The sequence below is a fragment of the Hibiscus syriacus genome, unplaced genomic scaffold (genome assembly GCF_006381635.1).
Source record: "Hibiscus syriacus cultivar Baekdansim isolate YM2019G1 unplaced genomic scaffold, ASM638163v2 tig00111832_pilon, whole genome shotgun sequence".
Lineage (NCBI taxonomy): Eukaryota > Viridiplantae > Streptophyta > Magnoliopsida > Malvales > Malvaceae > Hibiscus > Hibiscus syriacus.
Window position 1 is genome coordinate 800728 of NW_024063190.1, and position 13060 is coordinate 813787.

Here is a 13060-nt window from a genome sequence, read left to right on the forward strand (position 1 = left end):
ATCTTGCATTAATTGCTCGAGCTCGGGATCTTCGTCAGCTTCGGGTGGAGCTTGTGAACTAGCTCCCGGAGTAGAAGATCGAACCCATTCACCGGTTTCTTTGTCCTTTACCCATCCCGCTCTCGTTAAGAAAAGAAGATTTATTTGTTTCTTAAGAGGAAAACGGCATCTAGACCGACTCTAAGACCAGCTTTGGAAAACAGATTACTCAAAAAGCAACCGTAAACTAGAGATGAACAGTGTTTCTTGTTAGGAACAAGATTTACGGTTTCAACAATTTCAGCAAAAATAATCTGAGGTAGATTAATTTTAATACGGTTTTCGAAACAATGTAACCACCAAAGATCCAAAGCTCTAAGAGTAGAATAACGACCTCCGGATGGTCGAAACCACCAAGAAATCATTAGATGAAGAAAACGCTCATGTAGGTCTAAGACACTCGCACTATCTCTTCTTTTATAACGAGAACCTAAAATTTGTTTTTCATTCGAAATACCATCATTATCTAATCCAAATGTATTGGCTATATATGCCGGGTCAATATATAAGAATTGTCCTAGAAGGTAGGAACGAATTCCTATGGTTTCGGTTTCAGCTTGGTTTTTAACACATACGGCATTAGAGTAGAATATACGAACAAGTTGATGGTAAACGATGGGTTCAAGATCAAATAGTTTATCAAATTTCCATTCTTGTAAAATAGGAAGATATTTAAAATCGATAGCTAACATAGCTTGACGAGAAGGAATACGTTCTTCCCGGATTTTGTAAGAATCGAAATATTGATAATACCAAAATCGGTGATTTCTAGACCCAGGATGATTGAAACACGAATTTTGAATAGTCAAGTTAGGATCAGTGGGATTGGGATTAGAAATTGGAATAGAAGGAGGATTTGGAGGTGGATTTGGTTGACGACTAGAACGACTAGATGAAGACCTAGGACGTTTAGGATTTGACATGGTGAAGGAAATCGGAATAGATAGAATAACCTGCATTTTCAAAACAAATGTATGCAACTCAATTGAGTCCTCAATATTTCAAGGTTCTCTAAATCAATCCTAATGGGCAAAGTTTTTGAGAAACTTTTGAAAAATATAGTTTTGAGAAACAATATATGTATAGTTTTCATAATAACAACATAATTTAATCAAAACACAATAATTTAAAAATAACATTTTTTTTTATTTCGAAAATTAAAAAAAATTGAAAAATTCTTGTGTTTTTGATGAAATTAGTTGTAACATCTAGTTTCTAATCACTAAATAATCAATGCCCGATCACTATTTCAACCTAGAACTAATTAAAACTAATCCTATGTTCAAAAATAATGAAATAAAGAGTTTAGAAAAATTACCTTGAAAGATGAAGATTGAGGGGATTTAGATGTTGTTTGCACGACTTTAATGATTTCAACAGGTTTAGAAGATGATATATGAAGTAAATTCCGATTAATATCGTCGATTTGAGACAAAAATGGAGATTTGAGGGTGTAGGAGGTGAAGAACGGCGAAAGAGAGAAGAAAATGAGGGTTTGGGATTTTGGGGGTGTTCTGTCGATTTTAACAGAACCCCAGGGGGGTATCGATTCCCCTGTGGGGGGAATCGGTTCCCCTTCAAAGGGGGAATCGGTTCCCTCAGGGGGGGATCGATTCCCTCTGCACCAAAAATGCTAAAATCCGATTTTTTAAGCACAAAATGCTAAATTAATCTTTTCTAGTGGTATTGACAACTCATATATCAAAAATTAATTATGTTCAAACAATTAAATTAATCTTTAATAGATTTTTGAACATAAAATTAATTTTCACTAAGAATCACAAACTCCCCCTAACTAATAGCAAGAATGCAATCAAAAAATTATTATTATAAGCATTTTTCAAGATTTATTAAAAGTGCTAAAATTATTTTAAACACTAAGTGAAGATAGGTTGGTCAAACCTAATTCTCTCCTAAGTGTCCAAAATCTTTCCTTGTCTAAGGGTTTTGTAAAGATATCCGCTAATTGGTGCAAAGTATCAACAAATTCTAGAACTACATCTTCCTTAGTGACATGGTCTCTAATGAAGTGATGTCTTATTTCAATATGCTTAGTTCTAGAGTGTTGGATGGGATTTTTAGTGAGACAAATAGCACTAGTATTGTCACACTTGATAGGAATAGTACCTACTTCAATTCCATAATCAAAAAGTTGTTGTTTCATCCATAAAACTTGTGCACAACAACTACCGGTTGAAATGTATTCCGCTTCAGTAGTAGATAATGCAACACAATTTTGTTTCTTTGAAAACCAAGAAATCAGCATATTTCCAAGGAATTGGCAAGTACCGGAGGTGCTTTTCCTATCTAATTTGCATCCTCCATAATCCGCATCAGAAAAAGCATGCAAGCTAAAACTAGAGTCTCTAGGATACCAAAGTCCTAAACTAGGAGTGTCCTTAAGGTATCTAAAGATTCTCTTAACAGCTAGTAAATGTGATTCCTTAGGACATGATTGAAATCTAGCACATAAGCAAACACTAAACATAATGTCCGGTCTACTTGCAGTTAGATAAAGCAAAGAGCCAGTCATTGACCTATATAATTTAACATCTACACATTTACCTCCTTCATCTAAGTCAAGCTTTGTTGAAGAGCTCATTGGAGTGTTATGAGGTTTCCCATTTTCCAGTCCAAACTTCTTGAGCATATCTTTGACGTACTTAGCTTGATTAATGAAGATGCCATCTTTTCTTTGCTTGATTTGGAGTCCCAAGAAAAATGAGAGCTCCCCCATCATGCTCATCTCAAACTCACTTTGCATTAGCTTAGAAAATTCTTGGCAAAGAACATCATTAGTAGAACCAAATATTATATCATCAACATAAATTTGAACTACTAATAAATCTTTACATTTTCTCTTTAAAAACAATGTAGTGTCAACCTTTCCTTTTAAAAAATCTTTTTCAATTAAAAAATTTGACAATCTTTCATACCAAGCTCTAGGAGCTTGTTTTAAACCATAAAGAGCTTTTTTCAATTTTAAAACATGATCCGGAAAATTTGAATCTTCAAAACCTGGAGGTTGTTCCACGTACACTTCTTCTTTTATAAAACCATTTAAAAATGCACTTTTAACATCCATTTGATATAATTTAAATTCATTGAAACATGCAAATGCTAATAACATTCTAATTGCTTCCATCCTAGCTACGGGAGCGTATGTTTCATCATAGTCTATGCCTTCTTCTTGAGTATAGCCTTGAACAACAAGTCTAGCCTTGTTCCTCACTATATTACCACTTTCATCAAGTTTATTTCTAAAAACCCATCTAGTACCTACAGTAGATTTATTACTAGGCCTTTCAACTAATGTCCATACTTTACTTCTCTCAAATTGATTTAATTCTTCTTGCATAGCCATAATCCAATGTTCATCTTTTAATGCTTCTTTGATGTTCTTAGGCTCTAGGCATGAAATAAATGCAACATAATTACAGATATTTCTAAGAGAAGATCGAGTAGTTACCCCTTTTGATGGATCACCTATAATTTCACCATCTTTGACATAGTTGTACTCTCTTGGAAAAGATACTTCCCTTTCTTCAATGGTTGGATTCTCGAGGGGATCATGAGTTTCCTCATCTTTTGTTTCTTCCTTTGATGATGATTCTCCAACGTCATATCTAACGTCATTTGCTTGTACAATACCTACATCATCATTAACAGAAGAATCCTTCCTCGGAAGGGGATTATCATCGAAAACAACATGTATAGACTCTTCTACAACTAAAGTTCTTTTATTAAATACACGATAAGCTTTAGAGTTTAAGGAATAACCCAGAAAAATTCCTTCATCACTTTTAGCATCAAATTTACCAAGATTTTCTTTACCGTTGTTTAAAACAAAACATTTACATCCAAAAGGATGAAAATAGCTAATGTTAGGCTTTTTATTTTTGAGAATTTCATATGGAGTTTTCTTTAAAATTGGCCTAATCATTACTCGATTTATAACATAACAAGCGGTATTTGTGGCTTCCGCCCAAAAATATTTTGGCAAATTATTTTCACAAAGCATGGTTCTAGCCATTTCTTCTAAAGTTCGATTTTTCCTCTCAATAACTCCATTTTGTTCAGGGGTTCTAGGTGCTGAAAAATTGTGGCTAATACCATTAGAATTACAAAACTCAATAAATCCAAGATTTTCAAATTCAGTTCCATGATCACTTCTAACACTAGTGATAGAGTAACCTTTTTCATTTTGGATTATTTTTGAAAATGTGATGAAATTTTCTAATGCTTCATCTTTAGTACTTAAGAATAGAACCCAAGTGTATCTAGAATAGTCATCTACCAAGACAAATGCATATTGTTTTCCTCCCAAGCTAGTAGTTCTAGTTGGCCCAAAAAGATCTAAATGGATCAATTGTAATACTCTACTAGTTGATACATCATTAATAGATTTAAAAGAAACTCGTTTTTGTTTTCCTTTAGCACAAGCATCACAGATTTTATCATTATCAAATTTAAGCTTAGGCAACCCTCTTACTAAGTCTCCTTGAATTAACCGTTGCAAAACACTCATACTAGCATGACCTAGTCTCCTATGCCATAACCAACTATCATGCTCATCCTTAGCAACTAGGCATAAATTAGTCATATCAATAGAATCTAAATGCACCATGTAAATGTTTCCTATTCTATGACCAACAAGCATAATCCGATTAGATGCAATGTCAATGACTTTACAACCATTAATTTCAAATAAGACATTGAATCCCTTATCGCATAATTGACTAATACTCAATAGATTATGCTTTAATCCATTCACATATAAAACATTTTTAATTTGTATGGAAGAGGTATTACCTATTGTACCAATACCTTCAATGTGACCTTTTGAATTATCACCAAAAGTCACTTCTCCTCCATTTTTGACGTTAAGCTCTATGAACCGGATTTTGTCTCCGGTCATGTGTCTTGAGCATCCACTATCAAGGTACCATGAATTTGAATTTGTTTCTCGTGCCTTGTAGCAATGCTCCTTTCCCTACAAACATAGATTAATTTTTGATTTTTGGTACCCAAATTCTTTTGGGTCCATATTCATTAGTTTCCAAAATCCTAGTCCCCTTAGGTATCCATTTGTGTAGGATATCTTTATCTTTAGTAGTAATGAGTCCTTTAGGAACCCATATACTTCTAAAGATTTTACCATTTAAGGTTCGTTGAGGATTTCTATGATTGTAGTTTCTAAAATCTTTTCTAACAAAGTTGGATTTTGAATTTTCTCCTTTTTCAAAACGTTTTGTTCCAACTTTATCAAAAGAAGTTTTAAGATCATCAATTTTCTTTTGATGATCATCATTGACCTTTGAAAGTAAATTTTGCAAATCTAAATTTTTCTTTTCAAACTCTTCTAGTTTGATTTGCAAATCTAGTTTTAAGATCATTGTTGGTTTTGGATATGAGTTTATTTTCATTTTTCAACTTTGAAACATCATTTTTATATTTTAAAAATAATTTCTCATAATCCGAAGTCAACCCATTATATTCCTCTAATAGCTCATCATAAGATAAATCATCAAAATCAGATGAGTTAGAGGTTACCTTAGAATCTTCCCCAAATGCCATCAAGCACAAGTTTGCTACTTCTTGTTCCTCTTCATCGGAACCTTCTTCATCGCTCCATGTAGCCACATGAGCCTTGTGCTTATTCTTTGATTGACCCTTCTTCTTCAATTGTGGGCAATCATATTTGACATGCCCTGGCTTTTTTGCATTCATAGCAAATGATCGGGTCCTTCTCTTTTGGTTCATCTTTGAGGCCTTCATTTCGTTTGAATTTTCTTCCTCGGTAAGGTCTCATCATTTTTCTGAACCGTTTGGCAAACAATGCCATTTCCTCGTCATCATCATCATCATTAGAATCACTCTCATCTTTTGTGGATTTGAGAGCAACTCCAATGTTTTTCTTCTTCTCCTTCTCCTTTGGTGTCTCTTCAACTTTATCAAGGTCCACCTCATCTTCAAGCATCATCTCATGAGTGAGGAGTGATCCGATAAGTTCTTCAAGAGTTAAGGACGATAGGTCCTTAGACTCGATGATTGTCGTCTTCTTTGATTGCCATGATTTTGGGAGGGAGTAGACTAACTTCCTCACAAGCTTTTCATTTGAGATGATCTCTCCATATGATTTGAGACCATTGACAATCGTTGAAAATCTATCCGTCATAGCTTTGATGTCTTCATTTGGTTTCATCCTGAAATTTTCATAGCTATGCGTTAGAATACTAATTTTTGATTTCTTTACCTCATCGGTACCTTCATGTGTGACTTGAAGCTTGTCCCATATTTCTTTGGCGGTTGTACACGATGAAACTCTTCCGTATTCATCTGGTCCAAGAGCACAAAAGATAATATGGATGGCTTTGGAGTTGAGCTGGAACATTTTTGTATCTCATTCACTCCACAACCTTGGATGAGTGATAGGCTTAATGTATCCTTCTTCTACGGCATTCCATGCTCCCATGTCACTTGCTTGAATGAAGTACATCATTCTATTCTTCCAATAGGCGTAGTTAGCTCCATTGAAGAAAGGAGGCTTGTTGACGGGCATCGAATCGAGACCGGAGTCGAAGTTTGAAGCGGAGGCCATTGATGACTTTAATAATCGATATAACTCTTCCCGAATCGACTCAAGAGGCGATAAAACCTTCAAATGAGTTAGGCTCTGATGCCAATTGTTGAGTTAATCGAATGACGAAATTGGCCAAGAGGGGGGTGAATTGGCAATAAAAATTTTGTGGAAGCTTTTGCAGAAAATTGAAAGTAATTGCACAGCGATTTACAGTGGTTCGACTTTCTCAAACAAAGTCTACGTCCACTACCTTAGCTATCCACACTAAGGATTTTCCAACAAATTCACTAATTTGTTCTTTCTTTTGAGGCCAAAGAGATAACCTTACAATTCCCTCAAGAGTATACCCCAACTCTTGAGAACACTATTTTCTCAAAGAGAATATTACAAATTTGCAAACTTACAAGAAAACCTCACAAGGTAAGATGTTTGCACAATTCTAGAACAAAGAAAAGAACACTCAAAGATGAATACAATTGAGCAAAAAAAGTGTTCTTGAAAGCAAAATGAATATTGAATGAAAATAGGCTTGAAATGCTCAAACTTGAGGTTTGATGCTTTCTCTTTGATTCTCTCTTGATTCTAGTTGCTTGATGTTTCTTGTTTTTGATCAATGGCTTCTAAGCTTGCTTAAATACACCTTGGATCACTTCTGAACGTTGGGGATAATTAGAGAAGATATTATAGCCGTTTTAGTGTGAAAACATTTAATAAAACAGCTTGGAGCGTGGGGGGAATCGGTTCCCTCTCATAGGGAATCGGTTCCCTAAGTGTAAAATTCAAATATTTCGACCGTTGAACAGGGGGAATCGGTACCCCATTGGGGGGAATCGGTTCCCTCCGAGCATTCTGGAAATCTCGGAGCCAAACCATTCAGGGGGGAATCGGTTCCTCCTATGGGGGGAATCGGTTCCCTCTGAGCAATCTGGAATTTTTGGCTTTGAATTGGTTCGAAATACTTTGTAAAATTATTTTGAAATTGTTTTATGATTAAAACTTAATTTTACACTTAAGTAAGGATTAAAATGATTTTTGAAATATTTGGAGTAATGTTTTGATATTCGAATAGTTATATCGAATATACTTAGAAAATCATTTGGAAAATCTTAAAATCCATTTAACTTAATTTGTTATATCGAAATATCAAAATGTTTCAACAGACTTGGACAACTCGGTCAAGGGCTCCAATTCGGCTGACTCGGCTCAACTCGGTGAGTCAACTCGATTTTCTGGCAGCAGTCTTCCGGCGGTGCGTGGCGGTGCGTCAGAACTCAGATTGAGAAAATTCTGGCGGCGGCGTATTCCTCTCGTCGAGACCTTCGATCTTTCCAACTCGCTCTGATACCATTTTGTTGGAAATAAAACACTCACACAAACAATTTTTATTGAAACTCAAACAAATATTACAAGAGTACTCTCACTCAAAAACAAGAACTACAACTCACTCTTATAAAACTTTGCTTCTTCACTCACTTAGAAGCTCTTAATTTTTCTTGATGCTTAAAACTAAAATGGGAAGGGGTATTTATACTACTCAAGAACAATCCTACACCACACAAATAAACTAATTTAAACCATTACAAATTCAACAAATATCTAACTCTCACCTAACTAAATTGATGTAAGCAATGACATCATTAATTAAATGATGTAAGCAATGACATCTTTAATTAAATGATGTAAGTAATGACATCAATTTAGTTTGGGTTTAGGTTTAGGCTCCCATAATAGATCAAGTTTATGATCCAACAGGTTCCACTTGAAGCAGATTGTCCCTGCCCCACAATACGTGCCTTTTTTTTTTCATCAGAGATGTTAATAGGGTTATCTTCAGCTTTAAGCTCAACTTCCATTTGGACAGAGGGTAATGGACCAAAAGAATTATCAGTAGGGCCCACATAACTAGGAATATCCTACAACGTGTTTTGCATGTTTGCACGTGAGGAAGTTCCAACGTTATTAACGTGGCTAAACAATTCATGCAAACTTAACTGCTCTCTAACTTCCACCCCCACGTTAAGAGCCACTACGCCAGAGCCTATAACTTCCTCTCTCAACCACCTGCTCGGCGCCGGCAGACCTCTTCTTCCCGGAGCACGAATAGACAAATCCCAAGTGAAAACTACCTGCTTCGGGTCCATCGATAGACGTAGCGGACAAAACTCTCCCCGTGCCCCAGTTTGCCACAGATGAAGCAAAAGAGAGTGATTTTTACTGAAACCGAGCATAGAATGTCTGTCCTTCCCCAACGCAACATTTTTCCGCCTTTTCAAAGGATTATTAACATTGAGCAGACCCCTAACGCGCAGATACTTTTATTGCCCCGATATCGCTAACTTCGAATCATACTCCAGAAATTGTACAACAAAGTTGCCAAACTGTCGGGCCATTGGCTCAGACATTAAACTCGGCGGAAGATCGTGAATTTGGACCCAAAACACAACGAAATCCAATGGAACTTTCATAGGATCCTCTCTCTTCACCATTCTATTCAGCACGAGTAGGTGGTTATTAAAAAACCAAGGAGAGCCCTCCATGACCCATACCAGATCAACTTCATGATAAAAACGAAAACAAAACCATTTCTCACCCAAATCGGTTATGGAGATACCTCCTAAGGGATGCCACATGTTTTCCTGTGTGTTCCGCATCGACAGAAAGAGCACAACACTTGAAGTTAGGAACCTTCCCACAAGGCATTGAACATATCCATCGGCCACCTCCTCAATCTCCGGGGGTAAGACCAAGGCTTCCTCCTCACCATCATCAATAGATAGCGTGGCCAATTCAGCATCCATGCAAGAAGAAACCAAAAAGCGCCACGAAAAAACCAGGAAGAAATCAGAAGAAAGTGGAGGCCAACAGCGTGCAAAAGTGCAGACAATTTTACAATTCCCTCCAAATTTGATGGGGGTAACGAAGAAACTAAAAAAACACGTATTTTTAAAATATTCACATATTAACATTTAAAACAAAATAATTAATGTTATTGATAAATTATAACATTATAAAAATGTAGTATTAAATTATGCCAATTAAAGTATAAGGACTAAATATTAAATGTTAGGACAATAAGGGACGATGACCAAAATTTGGCATAAATAAAATAGTTTCACTTTCTCGATTACAAAATGACCATACGCCAACCGTGACTCTCGCCAACGCTCTCAGTCTTTTAATCTTTATTCTTCTGGAAAGTTATTCCAATGTACAATCCCCCTCTTTGAATCAAATCATCGAACAGTTCATACCGGAGTTTAAATCTATAATTCAGAAACCCCGAAACCTGAAAAGAAAAGAAATCACTAAGAACAACAGAATTGGCGAGGAAAAAACAAAGCTTTGATTGAGCGGGAGATGATACTACCTGTAGTAAAGCTCGGGACCCTCGCGTTAAAAACCGCTTGCAAACCCATTGCTAGTCGTCTCAAGAAAGAGGCTGGTTTACATCCCAGATTCCGCCAACTCATCATCAATATTGCCCAGGTTCCCCTTCTTTTCTGTATCTCTTTCCTCTTTTGTTTTTTTATCATCATATATCTGAGTTCTTAATTCTTTATTGTTGTTTTAGAACTAGTTTGTTGTTCTTTTTGGATGTTTCTATTACTGGGCATTTAGTTTTTGAACTCTGGTTAACGTCCACTGCACCCCCCCCCCCACCCAATTGTTGTTTCTTTCTTCTTCTTTACTGTTGTTAAAGTACCCTGTATGTTTCCATCTGCGATGATTTATGCTTATAGTAAGATGTGATATCCAATGATGGAAATGTTTTGAAGTCTGAACTATGAGATTTAAACATGTTAACTAGTTCCATTTTATGTTGTAACACTCTCAATTGAACACATTTTAACTTGTAAGGCCTTTTTTTATGTTGGAGAATCATTTTTGCTATTTAACATGCTGATAATTATTACAATTTAGCCATTAATGTTCAGAGTATGACTTTGGTGTTGATTTCGGTATGCGATCTATAGGTAGAGTTTCTTGTCTATTTATGGGATTTCTTCCCTGAGTGAGATTGTGAGAATGGTCATATTTTGCATGGCATGCTCTTTGGTGTTGATATTGTTATGCGTTCTACAGGTAGAGTTTCTTGTCTATAGTTCAAAGATGCTTTTTATGGGATTTCTTCCCTGAGTGAGAATGGCCATATTTTGCATCGCATGCTCTTCTTCTTTAATGTTGTTGAAGTGCCCTGTATGTTTCCATCTGCGAATTATTTTTGCTTATAGTAAGATGTCATATCCAATGATGGAAATGTTCTGAAATCTGAACTATGAGATTTAAACATGTTAATTATTTCAGTTTTATGTTGTCCCTTCACTCCCGATGAAATTCAGGAGATTGCCTTTTATTACCCAGATTTGCAGATTGTAGTTTGTTTGTTTTTTTTCTCATTTTAAGGATGTTTTATTTTGTATGCTGAATCAGGCAAATCATCGATTCACAACCAATATGCAAAGACGGATTTATGGTCGTGCAACTGATGTTGCGATACGCCCTATGGATGAGGAGAAAGCTGTCCAGGCTGCTGCTGATCTTCTGGGAGAGCTCTTCGTGTTCACGGTACTTTCACTGTTTGTTTTACTATCTTGGCATCTTGTTCAAACTTACCACTATGATCTGTAATTACAATTCCTCCCGTCTATAGTTTGGGACCATTTCTTTCACTGAAAAAGCAAGTGCTAAAAAACAGAGCATCTTGACTATTTTTAAAAAAAGGCTGGTGTTCTTTATTAATCACCGATTTAGGTTCTGTTTGCCTAAAGTTCTGATGTAGCAAATGAATGGACATATTGAAAAGCCTGGTTGGTTTGGTAAATGAACCCTACTGATGAATGGTTTGAATTTTCAGCTTAATTAGTCTACTTGCTATGGCTTTATGTAGATCAAAGATGGAATTTTATTTGATTCAAATTGACCTAGGAACACATAAACACATGCCCGTGACTTTTAGGTTCTATGATCATCGAGATCTGGTAGGAAACAATACTCTCCTTATTTTTAATGAGCCACATGCTCTGATATGGCCATAACTTGATTGAGTATTGTCGAAAGGGCATATGAATGAGAGGCTGCTCTCACATAGAATCCTCTTATTGTTAACAGTGAGTTCCCTCGAGCAAACTTCTAAGAAAATTGCATTTCACTATTAAACAGCTCGGATAGATGCTAAACTGCTAATAGCTTTTAAGGTGAATAGAAACACTGGGACACAGAGAATCACTTCACTGTTTTTGATTGATGAATTTTACTCTCATACTTAGCTTAAGGGTGAAGCATATTTTACTGATACATACTTTTCCCACTTCTAATTCTTACATAGCTTATGGCACCAAAACTTTCTTTTCTTAAAATTCTCTCTCTTTCTTTAGGTTGCAGGAGCTGCTGTTATTTTTGAGGTACAAAGAAGCTCCAGATCTGAAGCAAGAAAAGAGGAGCAGCGCAAACAAGAATTGGAGGTATTTATTTATCTCCTATAGATGTTACTACACTAACGGATCCTTCTCTCTCATCCAGTCATCTGTTTTATTGTTTGATTAAATCTTTCTACAATGTCTTGTTGACTTTCAAGGCAATTAGCTTTTAGTACTCAACACCGATGGATTCAATCTTGCAATAATGCACTTTGAAGTGATTAATTTTTTATTAATGGTGTGTTCGTGCAATGATGCTTGCTGCCATCATAGTGAGGCAGATGCATATGTATTCTTGGTTTATTATAGCTCATCGTTTATCCATTGTCTACTGTTTAGGCAATGAAACAAAAAGATGAAGATCTAGCACGAGAAGTTGAGCTGCTTAAACAAAAAATTGAAGATCTGGAGCAGCTAGCCAGAGGACGGGGATTAGCCGGTTTATTCCACACTAGGCACACACATGGTGCCGAAGGTGTAAAAGCCAAACCATCTTTGATTATTCCAGGAGCCAAGCTTGAATCTGAATTTCAACGTAAGAACTAAGTTAGCCGAGCTATTTCGAAAAGAGCCTTCAGACGTTAAAAACGTATTTGAGAGAGAGAGAATAACATTTACCTGATATCATGCAATTGGCATGGTTCTGAAAATCATTCTCAGTTTGTTTTAGACAACCGGGAGTTGGAAAGTTTCAGTTTAGTTCAAGTCCCAGCATTTGATTGAAACAATTGCTATAAGGCTTGATGTTGGATAATGGATTGGTGTAGATGGTGGAGCTTTTGGGATTTTACACATGTTATAAAGCATGGCAGATCATTATGATAAATTCTTACCATTCATCGATTCTCCCATGAGATGTTTTTTCACCATTGATTTAGATATATAGTAATTCATGTTAAAATAGTTCAAGTATAGCAAAGTAGATAAATGAATCATGTAATTTTAGTGAGAAGGAATTCTAAATCTGCTGCTTTAATCGCAGATGCAGTGCAAAAATTCATTATTTAACTTTAAAGCATTT

The 13060-nt window shown here is 35.9% G+C and overlaps 1 protein-coding gene across 1 annotated transcript; it reads left to right on the top strand.

Annotated features, from left to right (window-relative positions):
* Positions 1–9793: 9793 nt before the first annotated feature.
* On the top strand, positions 9794–12797 carry LOC120171278 (optic atrophy 3 protein homolog). The gene is made up of 4 exons (XM_039179007.1): positions 9794–10108; positions 11054–11188; positions 11998–12084; positions 12379–12797. Exons 1-4 carry the CDS (start codon positions 9980–9982, stop codon positions 12583–12585), a joined length of 558 nt encoding a protein of 185 aa, XP_039034938.1. The 5' UTR covers positions 9794–9979; the 3' UTR covers positions 12586–12797.
* The last annotated feature ends 263 nt before the right edge of the window (positions 12798–13060 follow it).